The sequence below is a fragment of the Neoarius graeffei genome, chromosome 1 (genome assembly GCF_027579695.1).
Source record: "Neoarius graeffei isolate fNeoGra1 chromosome 1, fNeoGra1.pri, whole genome shotgun sequence".
Classification (NCBI taxonomy): Eukaryota; Metazoa; Chordata; class Actinopteri; order Siluriformes; family Ariidae; genus Neoarius; species Neoarius graeffei.
Window position 1 is genome coordinate 104,097,253 of NC_083569.1, and position 26,058 is coordinate 104,123,310.

General features: G+C 38.0%; 1 protein-coding gene across 2 annotated transcripts in view; it reads left to right on the forward strand.

Annotated features, from left to right (window-relative positions):
- Positions 1-26,058, forward strand: part of prkacbb (protein kinase, cAMP-dependent, catalytic, beta b) — an 82,250-nt gene that overhangs the window by 36,080 nt on the left and 20,112 nt on the right. For both annotated transcript variants that reach the window (XR_009653999.1, XM_060913819.1), the window contains exons 2-4: positions 18,692-18,753; positions 20,851-20,979; positions 25,960-26,058. Coding sequence is in view for 1 of the 2 variants with exons in the window: in XM_060913819.1 (XP_060769802.1) it covers positions 18,692-18,753; positions 20,851-20,979; positions 25,960-26,058 (290 nt within the window). In the remaining variant the exon portion in view is untranslated. The remainder of the gene's footprint in view (positions 1-18,691; positions 18,754-20,850; positions 20,980-25,959) is intronic.

Genomic DNA, 26,058 nt, shown 5'->3' on the forward strand with positions numbered 1-26,058 from the left:
GATATTACGGTTACATGGCTGCTAATTGTGCACAGCCATTGGGAATGGGATAGCTGGAGCTGAGCTGATTAGCCGCTAAGCTAATATAGCAACTGCCTGATGCTAAGTAACATAACCAGGTTTTAGTTCAGATCTTGTGTATTATTATTAATATTCACCAGACTAATCAACCATCGACTTCATTCATGCGCCGTGTTCTTGTTTCTTTGATGGTCAAGAATTTCCTTGATGTTACGTAGTAAAATGTAATCCAACACTGAGACTTTTCTTTCGCCAAGTGGCAGCTGTCTTCAACTGGGGCGGGAGGGCGGGACATGACTGAATGGGTGTTTCTGATTTGTCAGCTGTCATCCTTACACTGCATGGCATTTCCCAAGCGTTTACAACACAGAATTCCAGGTTCTCCGCTCCAAAATCGGCAGCTTCAAAACGATTTTTTTTTTTTTTAACCGACAACCAAAAAAAAATTAACCGGTTGACGTTGATTCGGTCAACCACCGGTCAAACGGTCATCGGTTAACATCCCTAGTTGCAGTGTACAGTATAACTCCATTAAAGGTAAAAAGAGCAATTTTGTTTACGAGGCATGTAACGATATATCGTGTGACGATAAATCGTGATACAAATTTATATCGAATCGATGAAGTAAAAAATGAATCGCAATTATTGAATCAGGTAGTGTAATCTTAGGGGGTTTTTTTAAACTGTAACTGCAATGTTTAGACAGCAGAGGGAATGAATGTGACATCACCACAGACTGAAGTAACACAGCTCTAAAGCAGCGCCAGAGATTTCTTTTACTGGTGTTGTGAGGTTGCTCTAAAAAAAAAAAAGTAGCATTACCTGTTAACGTACCGCCACTTTTTAATTGTTTTCTCAAAATGACGCAAAAATCTTGCTTACTGGCTGGATTTTTATGAAACTTGGCAGAAAGGTGTAGCATGGGTCAAGGAAGAACCGATTCAATTATAGAGTAGATTGGACTCACAGGGTGGCTCGACGAACGTTTGGTCTTAGTGGAGATCTGTGCTCGCCAAGTGCCCTTCTAATTTCTGCTGCAACACTGCTGACACACGTACGCAGTACCACTCCACGACAGTTACAATGCCAATCGATATGAAACACGAGGTGAGATACTCACTCGCCTCACGGGATGAAGGTGTAACTTTCACAAGACCGCTGACACAAACACACCACCGGATATAAAATTTCATACAATTAAGCCACGAGCAGCAGCACCAGACACCTAGGTTTGTGCACATTTCAGCCTCAGATTCTGAGATCACAGACTCACGCTGCCAGTTACCAATACCTCGACTAATCAGTCAATAGACCTAAGGTTATATGAACGAGCACTGCGTAGAGAGAACTGTGAGGAATCAGAATTTGTGCCTCAACTGACAAATGCATTAAATTTATAACTGGCAACAGAGGGAAAAAAATCACGCAATTGTCATCTGATATCTTCAGAACAATGCAACGTTTATGAAGTGACAAAAGATCCAGTATGATATCCGTCACTTGCGAATTTACAAAAGTAAGGGTAGTATCTTTTGTTAATGTATTAATTTTACAGCATGGATAGCGATAACGACAGTGTTGACAGCAAAAGCGAGTTTTACTACCCTGATGAAGACGAAGTAAAAGAAAACATTTCAGGAGAAAGCTAAAAACCTGTAACTGTTGCTAATGCTGAGCAAAAACATGGCTGAATCCTGAATGACTCAATTTTGTATAAATAGGGGACTACATAGGCGGCAAAATGTAGGTTTTTTTCCTGCCATGGAAGTGCACTTGTATACCGAGGAGGAAGCCATTTGCATTACAGCCGTGAATGAGGATTCAAAATGGCGGCTCGCCTTGGCTTTGTTTTCCCTTTCTGTTACAATTTGGTAAAGAAAAAAATAAATATTTTACTTACCAGCTTAAGGTCGGTCCGTATCGTGAAATACCGTGACCTCGGCCTTGAAAATACTGACCTCGGCCCAGAGGCCTCGATTAGTATTTTCAAGGCTTCGGTCACAGTATTTCACGATATGGACCTCCCAGCTGGTAAATAATATACTTTTATTTTTTTCGCGGTACGGTTTCCATCAAATCCTGTGCTCTGATTGGCTGGCGAGCGGGTCAGTATCCTACGATACGGACCCCGATTACGGACCTCTGGCGACTCGCTCATTCACAACAACAACAAACATGGTAGCATTTTTTGTCAACATTTTTTTTAATAAGATTTATTTATAAGATTATCAAAAATCTTATAAATTTTTGCCAGCATTTCTCAGGAGAATAGCATTAATTTTACAGCATGGATAGCGATAACGACAGTGTTCACAGCGAAAGCGAGTTTTACTACCCTGAGGAAGAAGAAATAAAAGAAAGCATTTCAGGAGAAAGCTAAAAACCTCTAACTGTTGCTAACGCCGAGCAAAAACATGGCTGAATCCTGAATGACTCAATTTTGTATAAATAGGGGACTACATAGGCGGCAAAATGTAGTTTTTTCCCTGCCATGGAAGTGCACTTGTATACCGAGGAGGAATCCATTTGCATTACAGCCGTGAATGAGGATTCAAAATGGCGGCTCGGCTCGGTTTTCCCTTTCGGGCGCGCTCGTTTTCTGTTAGAATTTGGTAAAGAAAAAAATAAATATATTATTTACCAGCTTAAGGTCGGTCCGTATGGTGAAATACCGTGACCTCGGCCCAGAGGGCCTTGCTCAGTACTTTCAAGACCTCGGTGAAAGTGAAAGGAAATTTTTACTTCCTTACAAATGAAAGGAAATTTTCCTGTAGTTACTGGAAATGTAAATACTGTAAACAATACAAAAAAATTCCATAATAATGGTAGTTTACAGGGCTCGACATTAACGGTTGTCCGCTTGTCCGGGACAAGTGATCCTTTATGTTGGACAAGTTCATCGTCTCAGTTACTTGTCCGATCGGACAAGTGTCAAAATACGCCGATATTCAGGTTACGTATCAAATTTATCAGTTTATTCACATGATTTCTGAAGCATCTCACTCGACATATTGTTTTGATGAATCGCCGGATGTTTCTCTTCGGAAAGAGCGATGTGCGCACGCGCAATATTCCGCTTGAGAAACCGGCCAATACCGCTTCGTGTATTTGAGCTGAAAAGTAAACGGTCGTTTACCAGACCCTCCAGGATTTCGCGATGTTGCGATTTGCAACTTCAACGCAAATTCAACCAATCCCTGCGAATTCAGGGCGGTGTTACAATTATATCCAATCAACGCAACTTTCCCGCAAATTTGACCAATCGTTGGCGTCGTCCTGAGGTGACGTCAACAAACCACCTTCCGCCTTACTTCCGTGTATACGTTCAAGAGAAGCAGCATGTGCGAGTCAGTGTTTATATAGGCTTAAATTCTGTTACTGAAAGTGTGTTGTGTTTACAGTGAAGGACTGTGTGCACTTTACTTAATACAAGAAATTAATGGATGCCAACATTTTTGCCAAAATGGTATTTTATTTTCCATTGTTTAGGCAGCTTCAGCATCATACTGTGAGATTTTGTTCAAATTGTTGTTTTTTTTTCTTCTATGAAGCCTGAGCCATTTATTTTATTAGTTTATAATTATTGTGTAATTTAGTCTTCAGGAGAGACTGCCTGCACACAGTACTAGTATTAATAGGTTTTTTTCTTACATGAAAGCTGAGGCATTTATATTATATTTTAAGGTAACTTCATGTTGTGCTGTGAGGTTCTCTGCACTTTAACTTTTGAACCAACAGGTGCATTTGGATAAGTAAAGCCTATTTTTCTGCATTTTTGTAGTCCTGGTAATCTTTTATATTGGTAAAGTTGTTTATAGGACCATTTCTCAGTGTCTGTTTTTTTTTAATCAATAGTTTTTCGGTAATAACTTAATATTTAACATCGCTCAATTTTAATCACAAAAAGAGAAAATCGCAACAATTTCTCGCAACTTTCACTTCCTCTCGCAATGTAATCGCAACAAAAACCTAAAAAACACCGCAACTTTCATCGCAACCATTAAATACCATACAGGAGCCACAATGAAATTTCTTCGGACAAGTCAACTTCACATTCGGACAAGTACATTTCCTTTCAACTTGCCCGACAGGACAAGTGGTTTCAAAAGTTAATGTAGAGCCCTGGTTTACGAAAGTACTAGTTAAGATGAGTAGCATACTATAGATGCACAATGGTGTAACATAGGGAAAAAAATTTTAAATTCAGGTTTTGATTTTATGTACTGAAATAACTATTAGGCACAATTTTTACAATATCTATATAAATTAGTTGTTTTTACCTATTTTAACCTTGAAATCAGTATTTTAATGATTACCCATAATGCATTGTTTATCATGCTAAAACGAGCAAAAACGTCATAAGACAGTGGAAATACTACCTTTACTACCTTCACGTGGCGTCTTTCTCGATCGCACGTGCCTAGAAGCGTACCTTCTAGAACATTCCTGGGTGGTCACGGACTGTCACGTAGCCTAGTTCGGTTGTGAAACTCGCTAGGATGGAGTATTTTCACGAGTTTAGTGGCAAACTTTTGCGCCACAATTTCTCTTCTTGAAATTTGTAACCTGAAACCCTACAAGAAGGGTTTCATGGTGTTTGGGATTTTGAAAAATGCTTCTAGCAAGTTTATTTCGCTGTATTTTTCCGTGAAACTTGGCATAAATCATCCTTAAGTGATGAGCATGACATTATTTTGGTCTGGGTCACGGAGTTAGTTGGAAGCGGGAGGAATGAGAGTTTCTCAACTACAGCAGCACTTCTCACCATAGATGGCTGGCGTGTTTCACAGCGTTTGGGATTTACTAAATCAACTAAATCTCTAGATCTACTGAAGCTACGAGGATATAAATCACCAGGGTTCTAATTTACTGGGTGAGAAGTATTATATATTTTTTTGAAAGGTTTATTCGCGCTACAAGTCCATGAAAGTTGGAATTGTTCGTGAAGGGGTTAGTTAGATTTTGGGAGCGTGACGCGCACAACAAGCAAAAGAAAAAACAAATTTTCTTCCGAATTTCCTTGCTTTATCAAAATTATTTTTTGATACATTAAAAGACTGTGTTTATAATATTTAAGCGATTTTTTTTATTATAGAGAATATTTGATCAAAACTTTCAAAACAGCATTCAAAGTGATTTTTCACGGGTGTAAATGTTACGCGTGACGTCCATAATTACGTTAAATTTTAAGAACTAAAATTCTGTTAAAAATTCGAGATTTGTGCTATCATTCTGGGGTTTTGCTGAATAATACTTTAGGGAGTCCTCTTACAATGCTGAAAATTCAATGAGTTTTGGTGAAATTCTAGAAAAGTTATTTACATTTTAACACGCCTGATAGCGATTGTGCTCACACAGCGTGCTACGATTTTAAGGTAATGTAAATCTTGGCGAAAGAGAAACCAATCGAAACCGAAAGAGTGAAAGTGATTATCATGCTATTACCATGGGAACAGTGTTTTATGAATGCGGAAGTGGGGCCATCCTTAAAAAAAAATCCGTTTCCTGTCCACCGGGTGAGCAAAAAAATTTTCGGTCGGGAGGGAGGGATTTTTTTTTTATTTTTATGGATGGATAAGAAATCGCAATGCTGTGTTTGCTTTTTCTTTCAGTACATTTTTATTACAAAAGCAGACACATTTAATAAAATATGACGGTTTAATCAACTGAAACTTGTACAAAAACTTTAAGTTAGCATTTTAAATGCTGACTGCAACATTTGCAAAACTTTTACAAAGGTACTTAAACTGTCCGACACACGGACTTTTTGTAGTTCTAAATCGAGCGTTAGGCCGAGTTCGGATGAAATTACACTATTAAAATGATCACTGAATGATTTGTTTTTCTGAATCTTTACTATTTTGTTGTTCGCTAGAATACCATTTTGCGATTTCACACTTAAGCAAATGTTTGAAAACTCCAGCTCTCCTTCCTTCATGGTGGCTGCCATTTTTTTGTGCCGCACGGCGCACGCGCAGAGCTGATTCAATTCTATATTCTGCGCGGAATGCAGGGCTTTCCACAAGCGCCGGCTACACAATTAAGTCCAGCCGGCTACTTTAATGACTGTTATTTTTGTAGCCCACAGGCTCTAAATATTAATTTTCGATTTTAATAAAATTAAATGTTTATCTAACGGACTGACAATAATGTCAAACTGAACCGCACTCATTTAAGTTGTGATTCGCGCTGTTTGTACCGATAATAACCACAAATTCCCCGCCGACTTCGTTGATCAAGGGAGAGTAACTCATCCGCGGCCCCGACATGCGGTGTGTGCGCGCACGCACTCGGCGGAGGCAGTAGTGTGTCGGTAGTCTGGCTAACGCAACTTCAAAGCTCTGCGAGCATTTGGTCTGGCATAGATATTAAGCCCAACCGTTTCCCAAAGTGCGTGGTTGACCCGCCTCCCTGAAATGCCTCAGTTTGCTACTGGTCAAAGCCAGAAAAGGCTGTGACGAAGCTTAAACCAATCACATCACTCTTTCCTCTGACGTATGTGATGCGACGGAAACTGCTTGAGTAACAGGAAGAAGAAGGAGGAGCTGAAGAGGACGATAATGGCGCGATCAAAGGCGAGACAACCACAACGATAGGATTCTCGCTGAGCCCCACTGATTTGGCTACCAGCGGGGCTAACTGGTAGATTAAACTCTTACCGAAGCCGGTCGGGAGCAAGGCGAAAACGTCCTTCCTTTCAATAAATACCTCCAGGGCTGCTCTTTGCTCCGTTTTCAATGAGAACTTCCCGTTGAATGCTTTCAATACAGCATCTACCGCTGTGTCAAAGGCTTGCCGCTGCTCCATGTTCGTAATATTTCTAGTGAATGAAGCGCTTCCGGCATAGATTCTGTAAACAATCTATGGCTTCCGGTTGCAGTTCTACTACGTCACTGCCTTGAACACGCCTCTACCCAGGGCCGTTGGAGATGCTCAAAGTTGATTGCTCCCGATTTTTCGGGAGCTTGGAAGAGCTAGAGATAGCTTGCCTTCCCAGACTAAGTTCGCAACAGGCCCTCATGTTGCGTCACACTTAGGATGGGCGGGCCCAGGCTAGTGTGTCGGGGCCGTCGGAGGGGACAGAAGCAGAGATGACGCTTATTTTGTCTCCGGTAAACCAGTCTTCTCTTGTTCAATTACGTGCTGGCATCAACAGACACCATTGGTTGTAAATGAAACCAAACTGTGTGGTTGGAGTGTATTTTCATACACAAATGGAGAAATGTTCGCTGAGTGTTTAATTGTGCAGCCACCCCTGCAGACCGTTGTCATTGTTAATGCTCAGCTGCGTGAATGTGTCATGCACCGAAAATAAGAGATTTACAAGCCAGGAACGCCTCATGATGCAATACGCAAGAAAAGAAAGAAGATTTACTGCCATTTTACTTTGTATTTGAGTAAAGTGAATAAATAAATGGTCTGTGGAAAATGCATTTAATCCTGGGAACTGCGTGCACAGGAGTTTATTTTGTGTTTACTCCCCCCCCCCCCCCCCCCCCCCCCCCTCGGCTGGCTACTTATTTGTCACGGCTGGCTAGTATGAGCCTTAGTGGAAAGCTCTGGGAATGCAGAAATGTCAAGTTCGATTTTAGATTTACGAACCCGAAAAAAATGTCAACCGCACAAACGGCACTCACCCGGCCGGTGGACCGGAAACAGAACATTTTTTAATAATGGCCTGGGCTCTCAGCACGCCGAGTCCGGTGTGACTGAGGAAGGGGACGAGTTTTATGCTTCATCTAATTTAGGTCATTGAAAAACTATAATATTATTTGGCAGTAGGCACAAAGGGAAGTGTAAAGTATAAAGTTTCTGTCCGTATGTTTATCAGGCTTGTATGATAAACTCACGAAGATATTCATCTAAATACGTGACCTACTCATTCTAAACCTGCCGAGCTTCGCTGGCGAAGCTCTCAAAACTCGGAGTATAAGAATTGCTATATTTTTGGCGGTAAATTAGATTTTCTCTATTTAACTTCCATATATAGAAAGCACGCGCCCCGGGAAACCGCTGACCGTCGATTAAAAATGTCCACAGAAATGCACAAAATTACTTCATAAAACAACAATTTCACAACATTTTGGTTAGCACGGGTTAGTATAAAATTTATAGGCCGTGTTTGGGGATTTACGGCCGCGTTTTTTGAGAATTGGCCGTGTAAAACACCGCTGCACGGCTCGCTAGCTAAGCGCGTGTGTGTAAAAGTAGAGCAAATGTCCAGACCTCAAGCTCCAAGTGCATGCAGCTGATTAGAAGTTGTTCTTTTTGTCCTACGTGGAGTTTTATCAGTGTGAACACGATGACTATCAGGCTGTAGAGTGAAAGCTGTACTGCATTTCAGATTTTTCAGGTGCAGGTCATAGAAAGAAATTTCCCCGACACCCAATTATTTTTGTTTAGTGGACCGAAAGCTACTGAATTCAAATCACAGACTTGCAATTTTTTTTATTTATTTATTTATGTATTAACAGAACAATTAAGGCCATGTGGCCCTACATGTAAATTCTCCACTATTTTTTTCCTGCTTCACCATGACCCAATACAAGATACTACGTCATGCATCACGTGGTGGGCTTTCCCTGTTCACACAAAGCATTGTGGGATACAAATTTTAAACAGGAGAGAAAAATGGAGGACGTGAATGAAACGTGAAAGACCGACTACAGTAACGGAAAGCGAGAAGAAAAGACGTTATGTTCTATACGAAGGAAATGCAACGCAGGACCAAACTAATAAATATCGGCGGTCAGCGAGCACCTCGGTGTGATCAGCTGTTCGTTTAGCGACAGAATGATGGAACGGTCAAAGGGAAAGCTGCGCATGCGTACGCACACACGGACTTCCTCTGTCTGCTTGACTGCGCAAAGCAAGCGATTTCATGCACATTATTTGCTTTAATCCCCTCAAATTAAATAACTTCCCAGCCAGACTGGCCTGATATTTTGTGAGCTATTACAGAAATAAACGAGCACATTTCAGAGGGAACTAAATTTGAAAGGAAATTGGTTTGGATGGTCAGGAACAACCTGGGAACCACCATGGCGCAGCCCTGCCATGAACTGGAAGCTGATGGATCACTGTCTACAGTTCAGATCACCATGGACTAAGAGGCTGCTGTCCAAGAAATAACCTCCTGCGCCAAAACTGACACCTTCAAGCTTAACTCAAGTTTGAAGCTGACCACACGGACAAAGAAAAAGCCTTCTGGAGGAAAGCTGTATGGTCAGATGAGACAAAGATTGAGTTGTTTGGCCACAATGACCACCATGTACAGAGGGACACTGTACCAGCTGGTGGTGGTGGTAGGATCATCATGCTCTGGGGCTGTTTTGCTGCCAGTGGAACTGGTTCATTGCACAAAGTGGATGGAATAATGAAGAAGGAGGACGACCTCAGAATTCTTCAGCATAAACCATCAGAAACTTGAACACGACTTGGGAGTTACAACAGGACAATGAACCCAAACATGCATCAGAGCTGGTTGTGGAGGATAAAGCAGGCTAACATTAAGCTTAAAACAAGTCCTGACTTCAACCCTGTTGAAAATAAATGGATCGTGCTTATAAGTCGAGTCCATGCCAAGAAAAAATAAAAAAAAAGAGTCGTGAAATATCCAACCAGAATTCTGCCAGAAGCTTGTTCATGGTAAACAAAAATGTTTGGTCAAGGTGAATCTTGCGAAGAGACATTTTACCCTAATATTAGGTGTGCTGTATGTACACTACCGTTCAAAAGTTTGGGGTCAGCCAGACAATTTTGTGTTTTCCATGAAAAGTCACACTTTTATTTCCCACCATAAGTTGTAAAATGAATAGAAAATATAGTCAAGACATTTTTCTGGCCATTTTGAGCATTTAATCGACCCCACAAATGTGATGCTCCAGAAACTCAATCTGCTCAAAGGAAGGTCAGTTTTATAGCTTCTCTAAAGAGCTCAACTGTTTTCAGCTGTGCTAACATGATTGTACAAGGGTTTTCTAATCATCCATTAGCCTTCTGAGGCAATGAGCAAACACATTGTACCATTAGAACACTGGAGTGATAGCTGCTGGAAATGGGCCTGTATAGATAGTTTTCACTGACGTCACGGCATTCCGGGGAACGCCCCCCAGCTGCCATCTTGGTGGGCAAGCAAAACAGACCATCGCCACTACCGGCTACGTTATCTCGGACGAATTTATGAAGTTATATAGTCAGTTTTCTAAAATAAAGATCAATGTCGGCAAAATCAAGCAAACAGAAGTATATAGATACATTAGACGACATCTCACGACACCGGTATGCAGCCAAACTGGCCTTGATTGGGGGAATTGACCCCTACGAAGTGGACAAAGATGCATTTTCAAGTGACTATGCAGGGCTGCCAAAGCCTGAAACTGCCAAAGCCTGAAACTGACTTCATCAAACTTTAAAGGCTGTCTGATATATACAACTTTATATATTCACAGCACGCCTTTTGGCGGATGCCGCCTGAATCGCACAGATCCGATTTTTTTTTTAGGGGGGGGCGTTGGAGTGTCCGATTATAATTTCAAAGTAAATTCTGTATTAAAATTACTAAATAAGCAAATCCGTTACAGTCCATGAAACAGGAAGTATAAGGATGAGAAAAAAACAGTTTAAATCGGGAAGCTGCGCACATTTGCGCAGTCCTGCACACCGCTCAGGACTACAGAATAGACCTAAAATGTTTTTCAAAAATGACCCTTGCGTGAGTGAAGTGACAAGTTTCAAATAGAAACGTGACAAACGAGCGATATTAAGTGTACATTACAATGTAAACGTACACTCAGCGGTTCCAGTTAGGCATTCTCCAGAGATTGTTTACATGATGTTTTGGTTTCCAAAAACAAACTTAAACACAATTGATTGTTTATTTAAACAACTTACCACTTATAAAATGATCGGAGCAGACTTTGCTGTGTTTGGAAGGCTGATAATCCTTGCGGTTGATTCTCGCAAGCCATAGATTTCTCCTTTGTGTGCTGAGTGTTTGCTCGCCTTTGTGCTCCCATACAGTGGGAATTCCATAAAAGCTCCGCTTGACTTCATCATCTGACCTATTACGACAGCCGTGAATACAACAGGTGTGCACCATTGCTAGCTTTAAATAGCCTGCTTGGGTTCTTTTGAAGACTTTGTACTCGCGCGTTACAATGTGTGCTCAGTGACCCGTACGGTAAGCTTGACCCGCAAGATGGCCGCCACCAGGGAATCCCTGACTCTGTGACGTCATGTGAAAACTATCTATACACCTATGGAGATATTGCACCAAAAACCAGACATTTGCAGCTAGAATAGTCATTTACCACATTAGCAATGTATAGAGTGGATTTCTGATTAGTTTAAAGTGATCTTCATTGAAAAGAACAGTGCTTTTCTTTCAAAAATAAGGACATTTCAAAGTGACCCCAAACCTTTGAACGGTAGTGTATAATTTTGACCCTGTGATGATTTCAGAAAACCCAAAGAAAATTAAAACTTGTGCACCAAATTCTAGTGTTTTTTTTTTTTATTAAAGCTGTATGCTGTATAATCATTCTGCCACAGAAAAGAGCAGTTCAGAGAAATTACTGAAAGCCCAAATATTGCCATGACATTCATGCCACTGTATGTAAACTTCTGACCACAACTGTATCGTTACATGCCAAGTGAATTAGAGGGGAACTGAAGCCATTTTTAAACTTGCTTTATTTCTTAATTAAGATGTTATTCAATTACGTTTTCGGTTTTATTAACCTTACTATATCGTGACCCGTATTGGCATATTATATTACGCTTATCGGCCTTTTCAGTTTTTCATCATGCTGAATGTAGCTCGTTTGGTCCACAGCAAGGGGCGGCATGGTGGTGTAGTGGTTAGCGCTGTCGCCTCACAGCAAGAAGGTCCTGGGTTCGAGCCCCGTGGCCGGCGAGGGCCTTTCTGTGCGGAGTTTGCATGTTCTCCCCGTGTCTGCGTGGGTTTCCTCCGGGTGCTCCGGTTTCCCCCACAGTCCAAAGACATGCAGGTTAGGTTAACTGGTGACTCTAAATTGAGCGTAGGTGTGAATGTGAGTGTGAATGGTTGTCTGTGTCTATGTGTCAGCCCTGTGATGACCTGGCGACTTGTCCAGGGTGTACCCCGCCTTTCGCCCGTAGTCAGCTGGGATAGGCTCCAGCTTGCCTGCGACCCTGTAGAACAGGATAAAGCGGCTAGAGATAATGAGATGAGAGATGGTCCACAGCAAGCGTCGCTTATCCGCACGATCTTCACCAGACTTGTGCAAGACTTCAAACATGAAGTGTCAGCGCCGCCATTTTGAAAACTGTTTACACAGCGGCCAGATCGCCATATCATTCCAATTTAGATTAATTTTGAGATTCGCCAGCTTCATCAGCGATGGAGATTATTCCATACGACTCCGAACCAACGTGAAGTAGAGGAGAGTCGGAAAGACGACAGGATAAGGACGAGTCCTTCACGCTGGTCATTACTGTCGCACAATTAAAACGTGCCAGATCAGCCGGCTGGTGGGTTTTCAAAAATAAATACATGCGCGTATTTTTGTGGTAAATCCATATTATACTGAGCGCATTTCCAACATAATCCTCACTAAGGTTTCGGACAGCACTACAAAATGACGTCCACACTATATAGTGAGTCGGGAGCAATTTCGGACACAGGGAAAACTTCCGGCTTGATCACATCAGCCTTCTAAAGAGGGCGCGCACGTCTTTTGACAACGTTGGCTGATGTCGGTCACTTTGATTGATTTCCGCTATACGTTTTACTTCCGTCCTACGATGTCTCGCACAGGTCTCAGCGAATCTCGTTTACGGCCATCGCTTTGACATACGGACTGATATATTACAGAGCGTATTTCAAACACTCATAACTTGCTACAGCAGTGACAAAATAGCGATCAAAAATGCATTCCGATATTTAATAAAATGAGAGAAATAGAATTTTGATAATAGAAAATTTGCCTTCAGGTCCCGTTTAAGAGTTGCGTGCGGTGACTGGTATTTTTCTGTAAAGGGTAAAATTGGGTCTGTATTTGCATCAGATGTGATGAGATCTGATCGTAAGCTAACGGAAATGTAAACATGGTGCTGATTTTCCTGGAAAGCCAAACGGCACCGTTGTGCATCCTGCAGTACGTCAGCGCCGTTAGATCCTGACTCGCACCAAGCAAACCTCTCAGTTTATACTCCTGTTTATTGGAGTGTATCCGTCTTCCCAAGCGTTTAAGTTCTCAAGAAAGACGAATGCGGCACAGTAACATGAACTATTAATACATGATGCTTATGTGGACATAATGGGTTCATTACCTCTGCAGAAAACAGGGCTAGAAGATGGCCGTGCGTGATGAAGCAATTAAATATCAAAAAGCTGCACAGAATTATAGTTCTGATTTGTTTTATCTACAAACATTGAAAAAAAGGGAGTTGGTGATGTTTAGTGTTTCATTATACTGGGGAGGGGAGGGGAGTGCCCCGCCCCCCGAAAGGCCCCCCCAAACCAGTAGCAGCAGGCCTCCGTCGGTCATGATTGACCATGGGTTCACATCCTAATGCTGGCTATCTAGAAGAAGGGACAAGGCTTTTCTTTCTTTCTTTCTTTCTTTCTTTCTTTCTTTCTTTTCTTGTCCTTTCTTTTTCTTTTTTTTCTTATCCTGTCTCTTTTCTTGTCCTTTTTTCTTTTTCTTATCCTGTCTCTTTTCTTTCTTTCTTTTTCTTATCCTGTCTCTTTTCTTTCTTTCTTTTTCTTATCCTGTCTCTTTTCTTTCTTTCTTTTTCTTATCCTGTCTCTTTTCTTGTCCTTTCTTTTTCTTATCCTGTCTCTTTTCTTGTCCTTATCCTGTCTCCTTTCTTTCTTTTCTTGTCCTTTTTTCTTGTCCTTTTTTCTTTCTTTTTCTTATCCTGTCTCCTTTCTTTCTTTCTTTCTTTCTTTCTTTCTTTCTTTCTTTCTTTTTCTTATCCTGTCTCTTTCTTTCTTTCTTTCTTTCTTTCTTTTTCTTATCCTGTCTCCTTTCTTTCTTTCTTTCTTTCTTTCTTTCTTTCTTTCTTTCTTTCTTTCTTTCTTTCTTTCTTTCTTTCTTTTTCTTATCCTGTCTCTTTTCTTTCTTTCTTTCTTTCTTTCTTTCTTTCTTTCTTTCTTTCTTTCTTTCTTTTTCTTATCCTGTCTCTTTCTTTCTTTCTTTCTTTCTTTCTTTCTTTCTTTCTTTTTCTTATCCTGTCTTCTTTCTTTCTTTCTTTCTTTCTTTCTTTCTTTCTTTCTTTCTTTCTTTCTTTCTTTTTCTTATCCTGTCTCTTTTCTTTCTTTCTTTCTTTCTTTCTTTCTTTCTTTCTTTCTTTCTTTTTCTTATCCTGTCTCTTTCTTTCTTTCTTTCTTTCTTTCTTTCTTTCTTTCTTTTTCTTATCCTGTCTCCTTTCTTTCTTTCTTTCTTTCTTTCTTTCTTTCTTTTTCTTATCCTGTCTCTTTTCTTTTCCTCTTTTTTCTTATCCTGTCTCTTTTCTTGTCCTTATCCTGTCTCCTTTCTTTCTTTTCTTGTCCTTTTTTCTTTTTCTTATCCTGTCTTTTCTTGTCCTCTTTTTTCTTATCCTGTCTCTTTTCTTGTCCATTCTTTCTTTTCTTGTCCTTTCTTTTTCTTATCCTGTCTCTTTTCTTGTCTTTATCCTGTCTCTTTTCTTTCTTTTCTTGTACTTTTTTCTTGTCCTTTTTTCTTTTTTTATCCTGTCTCTTTTCTTGTTCTTTCTTTCTTTCTTTCTTTCTTTCTTTCTTTCTTTCTTTCTTTCTTTCTTTCTTTCTTTCTTTCTTATCCTGTCTCTTTTCTTGTCCTCTTTTTTCTTGTCCTGTCTCTTTTCTTGTCCTGTCTCTTTTCTTGTCCTGTCTCTTTTCTTGTCCTTTCTTTTTCTTATCCTGTCTCTTTTCTTGTCCATTCTTTCTTTTCTTGTCCTTTCTTTTTCTTATCCTGTCTCTTTTCTTGTCCTTATCCTGTCTCTTTTCTTTCTTTTCTTGTACTTTTTTCTTGTCCTTTTTTCTTTTTCTTATCCTGTCTCTCTTCTTTCTTTCTTTCTTTCTTTCTTTCTTTCTTTCTTTCTTTCTTTCTTTCTTTCTTATCCTGTCTCTTTTCTTGTCCTCTTTTTTCTTATCCTGTCTCTTTTCTTGTCCTTTCTTTCTTTTCTTGTCCTGTCTCTTTTCTTGTCCTGTCTCTTTTCTTGTCCTTTCTTTTTCTTATCCTGTCTCTTTTCTTGTCCTTGTCCTGTCTCTTTTCTTTCTTTCTTTTCTTGTCCTTTCTTTTTCTTATCCTGTCTATTTTCTTGTCCTTTTTTCTTATCCTGTCTCTTTTCTTGTTCTTTTTCTTTTTTTTTCTTTTTCTTATCCTGTCTCTTTTCTTGTCCTTTTTTTCTTATCCTGTCTCTTTTCTTGTCCTTTCTTTCTTGTCCTTTCTTTCTTTTCTTGTCCTTTCTTTCTTTCTCTTGTCCTGTCTCTTTTCTTGTCCTTTCTTTCTTTCTTTCTTTCTTTTTCTTTCTTTCTTTCTCTTGTCCTGTCTCTTTTCTTTCTTTCTTTCTTTCTTTCTTTCTTTTTCTTATCCTGTCTCTTTCTTTCTTTCTTTCTTTCTTTCTTTCTTTCTTTCTTTCTTTCTTTCTTTCTTTCTTTCTTTCTTTCTTTCTTTTCTTATCCTGTCTCTTTCTTTCTTTCTTTCTTTCTTTCTTTCTTTCTCTTATCCTGTCTCTTTTCTTTCTTTCTTTCTCTTATCCTGTCTTCTTTCTTTCTTTCTTTCTTTCTTTCTTTCTTTCTCTTATCCTGTCTCTTTTCTTGTCCTTTCTTTCTTTCTCTTATCCTGTCTCTTTTCTTGTCCTTTCTTTCTTTCTTTCTCTTATCCTGTCTCTTTTCTTTCTTTCTTTCTTTCTTTCTTTCTTTCTTTCTCTCTTTCTTTCTTTCTTTCTTTCTCTTATCCTGTCTTCTTTCTTTCTTTCTTTCTTTCTTTCTTTCTTTCTTTCTTTCTTTCTCTTATCCTGTTCTCTCTTTCTTTCTTTCTTTCTTTCTTTCTTTCTTTCTTTCTTTCTTTCTTTCTTTCTTTCTTTCTTTCTCTTATCCTGTCTTCTTTCTTTCTTTCTTTCTTTCTTTCTTTCTTTCTTTCTTTCTTTCTTTCTCTTATCCTGTCTCTTTTCTTGTCCTTTCTTTCTTTCTTTCTTTCTTTCTTTCTTTCTTTCTTTCTTTCTTTCTTTCTTTCTTTCTTTCTTTCTCTTATCCTGTCTCTTTTCTTGTCCTTTCTTTCTTTTCTTATCCTTTCTTTCTTTTCTTGTCCTTTCTTTCTTTCTCTTATCCTGTCTCTTTTCTTGTCCTTTCTTTCTTTCTCTTATCCTGTCTCTTTTCTTTCTTTCTTTCTTTCTCTTATCCTGTCTCTTTTCTTTCTTTCTTTCTCTTATCCTGTCTCTTTTCTTTCTTTCTTTCTCTTATCCTGTCTTCTTTCTTTCTTTCTTTCTTTCTTTCTTTCTTTCTTTCTTTCTTTCTTTCTTTCTTTCTTTCTTTCTTTCTTTCTTTCTTCTCTTATCCTGTCTCTTTTCTTGTCCTTTCTTTCTTTCTCTTATCCTGTCTCTTTTCTTTCTTTCTTTCTTTCTTTCTTTCTTTCTTTCTTTCTTTCTTTCTTTCTTTCTCTTATCCTGTCTCTTTTCTTTCTTTCTTTCTTTCTTTCTTTCTTTCTTTCTTTCTTTCTCTTATCCTGTCTCTTTCTTTCTTTCTTTCTTTCTTTCTTTCTTTCTTTCTTTCTTTCTTTCTTTCTTTCTTTCTTTCTTTCTTTCTCTTATCCTGTCTCTTTCTTTCTTTCTTTCTTTCTTTCTTTCTTTCTTTCTTTCTTTCTTTCTTTCTTTCTTTCTTTCTTTCTTTCTCTTATCCTGTCTCTTTTCTTGTCCGTCCTTTTTCTTTGTTTGTTTTTCTTATCCTGTCTCTTTTCTTGTCCTTTCTTTCTCCCTTTTCTCCACATGCACTGAAGGATGAACATGGTGGAGAGAGACAGGCTGAAAACACACACTTTTTATTAATTTATTTATTTAAGATGTGTGAGTCAGAAACACTGTGTTTAAAGATACTGTGTGTTGAAATCATGTAAATGACCCGAATACAGAGCTGGTAATAAATAATTAAATTAAACAATAAACAGTTAAATGATGCACAAAATTTTCAAGGAATATTATCGCGCGCGCGCGCGTGTGTGTGGTGGAGCAGTAAAGACCCCCACACACACCATGAGAGGAAAACCAGAGACCCATAAAAGGAGGATTTTAATGTGAAAGGAGACGAGCTGCAGATGTTCACTACTCCCAGAGAAAGGAGACGAGTTTATTTTAAAAACTCATTTAACCCACGTTTAAAAATCTGAATAAATCATTTGTAGCTCTGTTGGAAATGTTTCTCACACACACACACACACACACACACACTGTGTCTGATCAGTGACGGTGTAAAAGGGGGAAAAAACCCCAACCTACATTTCACCTGTTATTTTCCTGATTTTCACTGTAAAGTCTGTGACTGACCTTCTCTCTCCTCCCTACTTCCTGTCTTTTTCTTTCCCTTTCTTTCCTTCTCCTAATTTATTTACTCTTCTGTTAGTTCTTTTTCTTTTCTCCGTCTTTTTTCTTTCTCCTGTTCTTTCCCTTTTATATCAGCTCTTTGATTCGTTCTTCTTCATACCTCCTGTCATTTTTCTTCTCCACTTCGTTTTCCCTTTTCCCCTCCTTTTGCTTTGTTTCCATCTTTTTTCTCCATTTTCCTCATTTTTTTATTCTTGTTTTTATTCCTTTTCCATTGCCTCAATTCTCCAAATTGTTTACTGTATTAAGCTTTTCTTTTTCTCTCTTGCTTTTCTTTCTTTCTTTCTTTCTTTCTTTCTTTCTTTCTTTCTTTCTTTCTTTCTTTCTTTCTTTCTTTCTTTCTTTCTTTTCTAAAAGTATTAATTTTCCAATTTGTTTTTTCTTTATTCATTTGTTCGTTCTGTCTTTTTTATTTTCCTTATCTTCAGTTTGTGTGTGCAGTATTTCTTCAGGAATGTTCATTATTTTCAGGTTTTTAGTCTGTGATTATTATGGGATGTAACGTAGTCGTTAGTGATGTCTTCCTTTCTGTGTCTCATGTCTGATCCATTTCTTGTGCATATGATGTTATTGTTTCACATGAAACTTTCTCCTGTTCTCTCTTTGTGTGTGTGTGTGTGTCTCTCTCTCTCTCTCTCTGTCTCTCTCTCTGTCCCTATCTGTCTCTCGATCATCCCATCCATCTGGGTGAATGCTCCTGCAAATCCCTGGTGATTTATAGAGACGTTTGGTATGAACATTATCTCATTAGATGATCACAATGACAGAAAACGTGTCAATTGGCTTCAATAGCCGCTGCAGTGCGAAAGCACAACGTTTACCGCAAACCCATGTGACCTGTGTGTCGTTTAGACTCCTCCTCCTCCCTTTTCCCTCATTGGGTCATCTAAAGTAGTGCTTGTGTGAGTTTGTGTGTGTTTGCATTTGCATGCTCCTCTTTTGTGTAGAATTAGCTCACAGTCTGTACACGGGGTAGATTAGCGCTACAGCAGAGCCGTTAGCATGGTGTTGTGTGTATTGTTAGCGTTATTAGCATTATGATTAGCAGCACTAGCACAGGGTGCTGATCTCTCTCTCTCCTCTACAGTCAAAGAGTTCTTGGCCAAAGCGAAAGAAGATTTCCTGAGGAAATGGGAATGTCCACCACAGGTGAGCACCGCACACACAGCGACTCACAGGGTTGTCATGGTGACCACGGGAACCAGGAAGCTCCATCGTCATCTCATCTCATCATCTCTAGCCGCTTTATCCTTCTACAGGGTCGCAGGCAAGCTGGAGCCTATCCCAGCTGACTACGGGCGAAAGGCGGGGTACACCCTGGACAAGTCGCCAGGTCATCACAGGGCTGACACATAGACACAGACAACCATTCACACTCACATTCACACCTACGGTCAATTTAGAGTCACCAGTTAACCTAACCTGCATGTCTTTGGACTGTGGGGGAAACCGGAGCACCTGGAGGAAACCCACGCGGACACGGGGAGAACATGCAAACTCCGCACAGAAAGGCCCTCGCCGGCCACGGGGCTCGAACCCGGACCTTCTTGCTGTGAGGCGACAGCGCTAACCACTACACCGCCGTGCCGCCCCAGCTCCATCCTTAACTACAAATTTCTTTCCATCGCTTACTTTCTCTCTGCTTTCCAGCCATTCTGGGTTTTCTTTCTTTTTGTTTTTCCTCCTCATTTTCTTTGTTTCTCCTACTTTCTTCTCCATCTGTCCTTTCTTTCCTTGATCCTTTCTTTATTTCTTGTACTCTGTCCATTTTCTTTTTCTTTCCCAAGCATTCTTTCTTTCTTTCTTTCTTTCTTTCTTTCTTTCTTTCTTTCTTTCTCTTTCCCAAGCATTTCTTTCTTTCTTTCTTTCTTTCTTTCTTTCTTTCTTTCTTTCTTTCTTTCTTTCTTTCTTTCTTTCTTTCTTTCTCTTTCCCAAGCATTTCTTTCTTTCTTTCTTTCTTTCTTTCTTTCTTTCTTTCTTTCTTTCTTTCTTTTCCCAATCATTGCTTTTCTTTCTTTCTTTCTTTCTTTCTTTCTTTCTTTCTTTCTTTCTTTCTTTCTTTCTTTCTTTCTTTCTTTCTCTTTCCCAGTCATTGCTTTTCTTTCTTTCTTTCTTTCTTTCTTTCTTTCTTTCTTTCTTTCTTTCTTTCTTTCTTTCTTTCTTTCTTTCTTTCTTTCTCTTTCCCAAGCATTGCTTCTTTCTTTTTCTCTTTCTTTCTTTCTTTCTTTCTTTCTTTCTTTCTTTCTTTCTTTCTTTCTTTCTTTCTTTCTTTCTTTCTTTCTTTCTTTCTTTCTTTCTCTTTCCCAAGCATTTCTTTCTTTCTTCTCTCTCTCTCTCTCTCTCTCTCTCTCTCAAGCATTGCTTTTCTTTCCTTCCCAATCTTTTCTTGCTCATTTTGCCATATTTCTTTTTCTCTATCCCTTTTTCTTTCAAAATTGTTTAATTTGGTTTTTGTTACTGTGCTCTTTTGTTTCTCCAATCATTTTTTTTCTTTTATTATTTTCTTCCCTCCTTTTTTCCATGTCCTTTTCCATTTTTTGTCTTTCCTTCCTTCTTTCAAACTCTCTGCCGCCTTTTCTTCCTTTCTATTTAATCAGTTTAATTGTTCAACAGCTTCCAAAAACTAACTAGCGTATTTATTTATTCCCAGTTTTGTCTGTTTAGTTATAATTATTTTCCTCTCTTCGTCTGTGTGTGTGTGTGTGTGTGTGTGAGAGAGAGAGAGAGAGCGTGTGCAGTATTTCTTGAGGAGAATGAAATCTAGTTTTGGTGGTGATGTAAAATAGAGTCAGTCGTGTGATTTTGATCTGCTCCTGCGTGTGTCCCGGGACAGTAACACTGACTGACTTTACAGGATTTTATCAGTAATATTTTTGGACTGTAAAAGAGAGACGTCATTTGCACGTGCTGTTTTGCATCACATTTCTTGCAGCGTGAACAACTAATACTGCGCACATCGGCGTGTCGGACTGTGTGCTGTTCATCCAGGAGCATGTTTCTGAAGCGGGGACACACACACACAGCGTTTCTGCACGTGTGTGTTCTTTTACACACAAATAAATGAAGCACAGCATCAGCTGATGTCTGGAAAATTAAAATCTCCATGTTCCTGCTGATGCGTTCTTGCTGCTGAATAGAGTTCAGTAGTTTTGATCTGCATGGACAGCTGTGTTGGGTTGTTGTAGCATTTATTTTGAAATTACTGTGCTTGAACAAGGCGTTTTAATTTATCTCTTTTCCATCTAGAGCACAACTTGCCTAGATGACTTTGACAGACTGAAGACTCTGGGCACGGGGAGTTTCGGCAGAGTCATGTTGGTAAAACACAAGGGAACAGAGCAGTTCTATGCCATGAAGATTTTGGACAAACAGAAGGTTTGTGGAGCAATGCGTGTTGATTGTTAGGGCTGGGCATTTTAACTCTGTTAGCCATATCTTTGCAGCTAGTTGATTAAATTCTTAGTTAGAAGTATTCGTATGAGAAGTTAAACTGAGAAATAAATCAGTTTTTTTTTTTAAACAATAGAAATTGAATATTTGGGATGGTCAGACCTGCGTACTTAGTTGCTTGGTTACTTAGTTGCTTATTTACTTGGTTAATTAATTGCTTACTTGCTTATTTATTTACTTAGTTGACTTGCTTAGCTGCTTATTTACTTAGTTGACTTGCTTAGTTGCTTATTTACTTAGTCGACTTGCTTAGTTGCTTATTTATTTAGTTAACTAATTGCTTACTTGCTTATTTATTTACTTAGTTTACTTGCTTACTTATTTACTTAGTTGACTTGCTTACTTAGTTGCTTATTTATTTACTTAGTTGACTTGCTTAGTTGTTTATTTATTTACTTAGTTGACTTGCTTTGTTGTTTATTTATTTAGTTAACTAATTGCTTACTTGCTTATTTATTTACTTAGTTTACTTGCTTACTTATTTACTTAGTTGACTTGCTTACTTAGTTGCTTATTTATTTACTTAGTTGACTTGCTTAGTTGTTTATTTATTTACTTAGTTGACTTGCTTAGTTGCTTATTTATTTAGTTAACTAATTGCTTACTTGCTTATTTATTTACTTAGTTTACTTGCTTACTTATTTACTTAGTTGACTTGCTTACTTAGTTGCTTATTTATTTACTTAGTTGACTTGCTTAGTTGTTTATTTATTTACTTAGTTGACTTGCTTTGTTGTTTATTTATTTACTTAGTTGACTTGCTTAGTTGTTTATTTATTTACTTAGTCGACTTGCTTAGTTGCTTATTTATTTAGTTAACTAATTGCTTACTTGCTTATTTATTTACTTAGTTTACTTGCTTACTTATTTACTTAGTTGACTTGCTTACTTAGTTGCTTATTTATTTACTTAGTTGACTAATTACTTACTTGCTTATTTATTTACTTAGTTGACTTGCTTTGTTGTTTATTTATTTACTTAGTTGACTTGCTTAGTTGTTTATTTATTTACTTAGTTGACTTGCTTAGTTGCTTATTTACTTAGTCGACTTGCTTAGTTGCTTATTTATTTAGTTAACTAATTGCTTACTTGCTTATTTATTTACTTAGTTTACTTGCTTACTTATTTACTTAGTTGACTTGCTTACTTAGTTGCTTATTTATTTACTTAGTTGACTTGCTTAGTTGTTTATTTATTTACTTAGTTGACTGGTTGCTTATTTATTTACTTAGTTGACTTGCTTAGTTGTTTATTTATTTACTTAGTTGACTAATTGCTTACTTGGTTGCTTATTTATTTACTTAGTTTACTTGCTTAGTTAATTTACTTAGTTGCTTATTTATTTAGTTAACTAATTGCTTACTTGCTTATTTATTTACTTAGTTGACTTGCTTACTTAGTTGACTTGCTTAGTTGTTTATTTATTTGCTTAGTTGCTTATTTACTTAGTTGACTTGCTTAGTAGTTTGTTGACTTGCTTAGTTGCTTATTTACTTACTTAGTCGACTTGCTTAGTTAATTTACTTAGTTGCTTATTTATTTAGTTAACTAATTGCTTACTTGCTTACTTATTTACTTAGTTGACTTGCTTACTTAGTTGCTTATTTATTTACTTAGTTGACTTGCTTAGTTGCTTATTTATTTACTTAGTTGACTTGCTTAGTTGCTTATTTACTTAGTTGACTTGCTTAGTTGCTTATTTACTTACTTATGCCATGTACACACGTAGCCGGGTATTTTTAAAACCGAACATTTCCCCCCCTCCGTTTATAAAAATGTTTTATCCACACCACCTCGTCTTCGAAAAAAATCCCTTCCACACATAACCGAACATCTGCGTTTTCAATCACATTCATAAGCATTCCAAACCTGTAGATGGCATTATTTCCCCAAATCCTACCCCCTAATCACATCGCCTGTGCTCTTGGAGCAGTAGTTGGGCTTCTAAAATTAAACATGTAAATAACACCTGCACAATAATTAACGCTTTCAAGGCACTACTCCGATCCATTACTCTTTAGCAAGCCGCATACTACGCCGATTTTCAGCGTACTGAGCCAACTGAAGTCGCGAGTCAGGCGTAAAGACTAGTTTTCGATGGTACCGACTCATCTCACAGCCGATTCGAAAAACTAATCGGGAGCCAGACTGATCGGCGAGAGTCGCTAGCAATAGCCAATCTTATCTTTCGCATATAACACGTGACATCATTAAACACAATTTCTAGCGCGAGAACTACGTGTTGGTAGCAGCTAATGCAGGTATATACTGTAATTCCATAGACTGAAGCTTTATCCATAGACACAGTGGGCTGGAAAGCCACTCTGCTCAAGTTGTGTGGCTGAATTCCAAATCGCTTTAACTCCCCTATATAAGTGCACTATTTAAGGTTGGGAATAATAGCTCATGCAGCCTAGATAGTGCGCTACATATTCCATGTTGTGTCATTTGTAATTCAGCCTGTAGCATCTTCAAGTGTTAGATTTAACAGTAACTATATCCAATAGCCAATCACAAAGCTATTAATTTGTCACATGTCGCTTCAATCGCGACTGCACTCGTCAACAGTCGGGGGATATGTGCGTGCCCTGTCGGGAGTCGGCTCTGAAATGGGTCGGTTCGGTACCGCGTGGATCGCCGTAGTGTGCGGCTAGCTTAAGTCCATGCTTAATCTGGCTTCTGCAGTAAACAAAGGTCGCACGTTTGACGTCAGGGCAGATTTGTTGTCATTTTTTTGCCGCAGATTGTGACGTTCTAAAACGCAAAACTCCGGTTATCTCTGTCTACACGAAAAGGCATACACGGAGTTTTCAAAAATCTTCACTTTGCCCGGAGTTTTTTTAAATATTCGTTTTTGATGTGTTTTCATGTGGATGACAGGCCAAAACGTAGAAAAATATCTTCGATTTAGCAGATACCCGGCTACGTGTGGACGGGGTCTTAGTCGACTTGCTTAGTTGCTTATTTATTTAGTTAACTAATTGCTTACTTGCTTATTTATTTACTTGGTTGACTTGCTTACTTGCTTACTTATTTACTTAGTTGACTTGCTTAGTTTATTTATTTACTTAGTTGACTAATTGCTTACTTGGTTGCTTATTTATTTACTTAGTTGACTTGCTTAGTTGTTTATTTATTTACTTAGTTGACTAATTGCTTACTTGGTTGCTTATTTATTTACTTAGTTGACTTGCTTAGTTTATTTACTTAGTTGCTTATTTATTTACTTAGTTGACTTGCTTAGTTAATTTACTTAGTTGCTTATTTATTTAGTTAACTAATTGCTTACTTGCTTATTTATTTACTTAGTTGACTTGCTTACTTAGTTGACTTGCTTAGTTGTTTATTTATTTACTTAGTTGACTTGCTTAGTTGCTTATTTACTTAGTTGACTTGCTTAGTAGTTTGTTGACTTGCTTAGTTGCTTATTTACTTAGTCGACTTGCTTAGTTAATTTACTTAGTTGCTTATTTATTTAGTTAACTAATTGCTTACTTGCTTACTTATTTACTTAGTTGACTTGCTTACTTAGTTGCTTATTTATTTACTTAGTTGACTTGCTTACTTAGTTGCTTATTTATTTACTTAGTTGACTTGCTTAGTTGCTTATTTACTTACTTAGTCGACTTGCTTAGTTGCTTATTTATTTAGTTAACTAATTGCTTACTTGCTTACTTATTTACTTAGTTGACTTGCTTAGTTTATTTATTTACTTAGTTGACTAATTGCTTACTTGGTTGCTTATTTATTTACTTAGTTGACTTGCTTAGTTGTTTATTTATTTACTTAGTTGACTAATTGCTTACTTGGTTGCTTATTTATTTACTTAGTTGACTTGCTTAGTTAATTTACTTAGTTGCTTATTTATTTAGTTAACTAATTGCTTACTTGCTTATTTATTTACTTAGTTGACTTGCTTAGTTTATTTACTTAGTTGCTTATTTATTTACTTAGTTGACTTGCTTAGTTAATTTACTTAGTTGCTTATTTATTTACTTGGTTGACTAATTGCTTACTTGGTTGCTTATTTATTTACTTAGTTGACTTGCTTAGTTAATTTACTTAGTTGCTTATTTATTTAGTTAACTAATTGCTTACTTGCTTATTTATTTACTTAGTTGACTTGCTTAGTTTATTTACTTAGTTGCTTATTTATTTACTTAGTTGACTTGCTTAGTTAATTTACTTAGTTGCTTATTTATTTACTTGGTTGACTAATTGCTTACTTAGTTGCTTATTTACTTAGTTTACTTGCTTACTTGCTTATTTATTTACTTAGTTGCTTATTTATTTACTTAGTTGACTTGCTTATTTACTTAGTTGACTAGTTGCTTATTTATTTACTTAGTTGACTTGCTTAGTTGCTTATTTACTTAGTTGACTAGTTACTTATTTATTTACTTAGTTGCCTAATTGCTTACTAAGTTGCTTATTTATGTATTTACCTAGGTGCCCAATTACTTGCTTAGTTGCTTACTGACTTAGTGTTTCTTGCTTACTTAGTTGCTTGGTTATGTTAGTTGACTAATTACTTACGTAGTTGCTTCTTTGCTTACTTAGTTCCTTGCTTTCTTAGTTAGTTACCTAATTGCTTAGTTACTTATTGACTGAGTTTCTTGCTTACTTAGTTGTTTACTTGGTTCCTTCCTTGCTTCACTAGTTAGTTTAATTATTTACATGGTTTAGTTGCTTAGTTGATTACTTTTTTTTTGTAGACATAAAATAAAACATTACTGTAGTTTCTAAGCAGAACTGTACACTGTGTTCCAGACTGTATTTTGTATGAATGTCTTTGGGTCTCGTGATTTTCATCACTTCACTCGCCTGTAGGGTTTATTTGCAGAAACCTGGAATCCATGGCTCACGTCCTCGTGATGTAACTCGTATTGTGTTGTGTGTTTGCAGGTGGTGAAACTGAAACAGATAGAACACACGCTAAACGAGAAGAGAATATTACAGGCAGTAACGTTCCCCTTCCTCGTCAGACTGGAATACGCCTTCAAG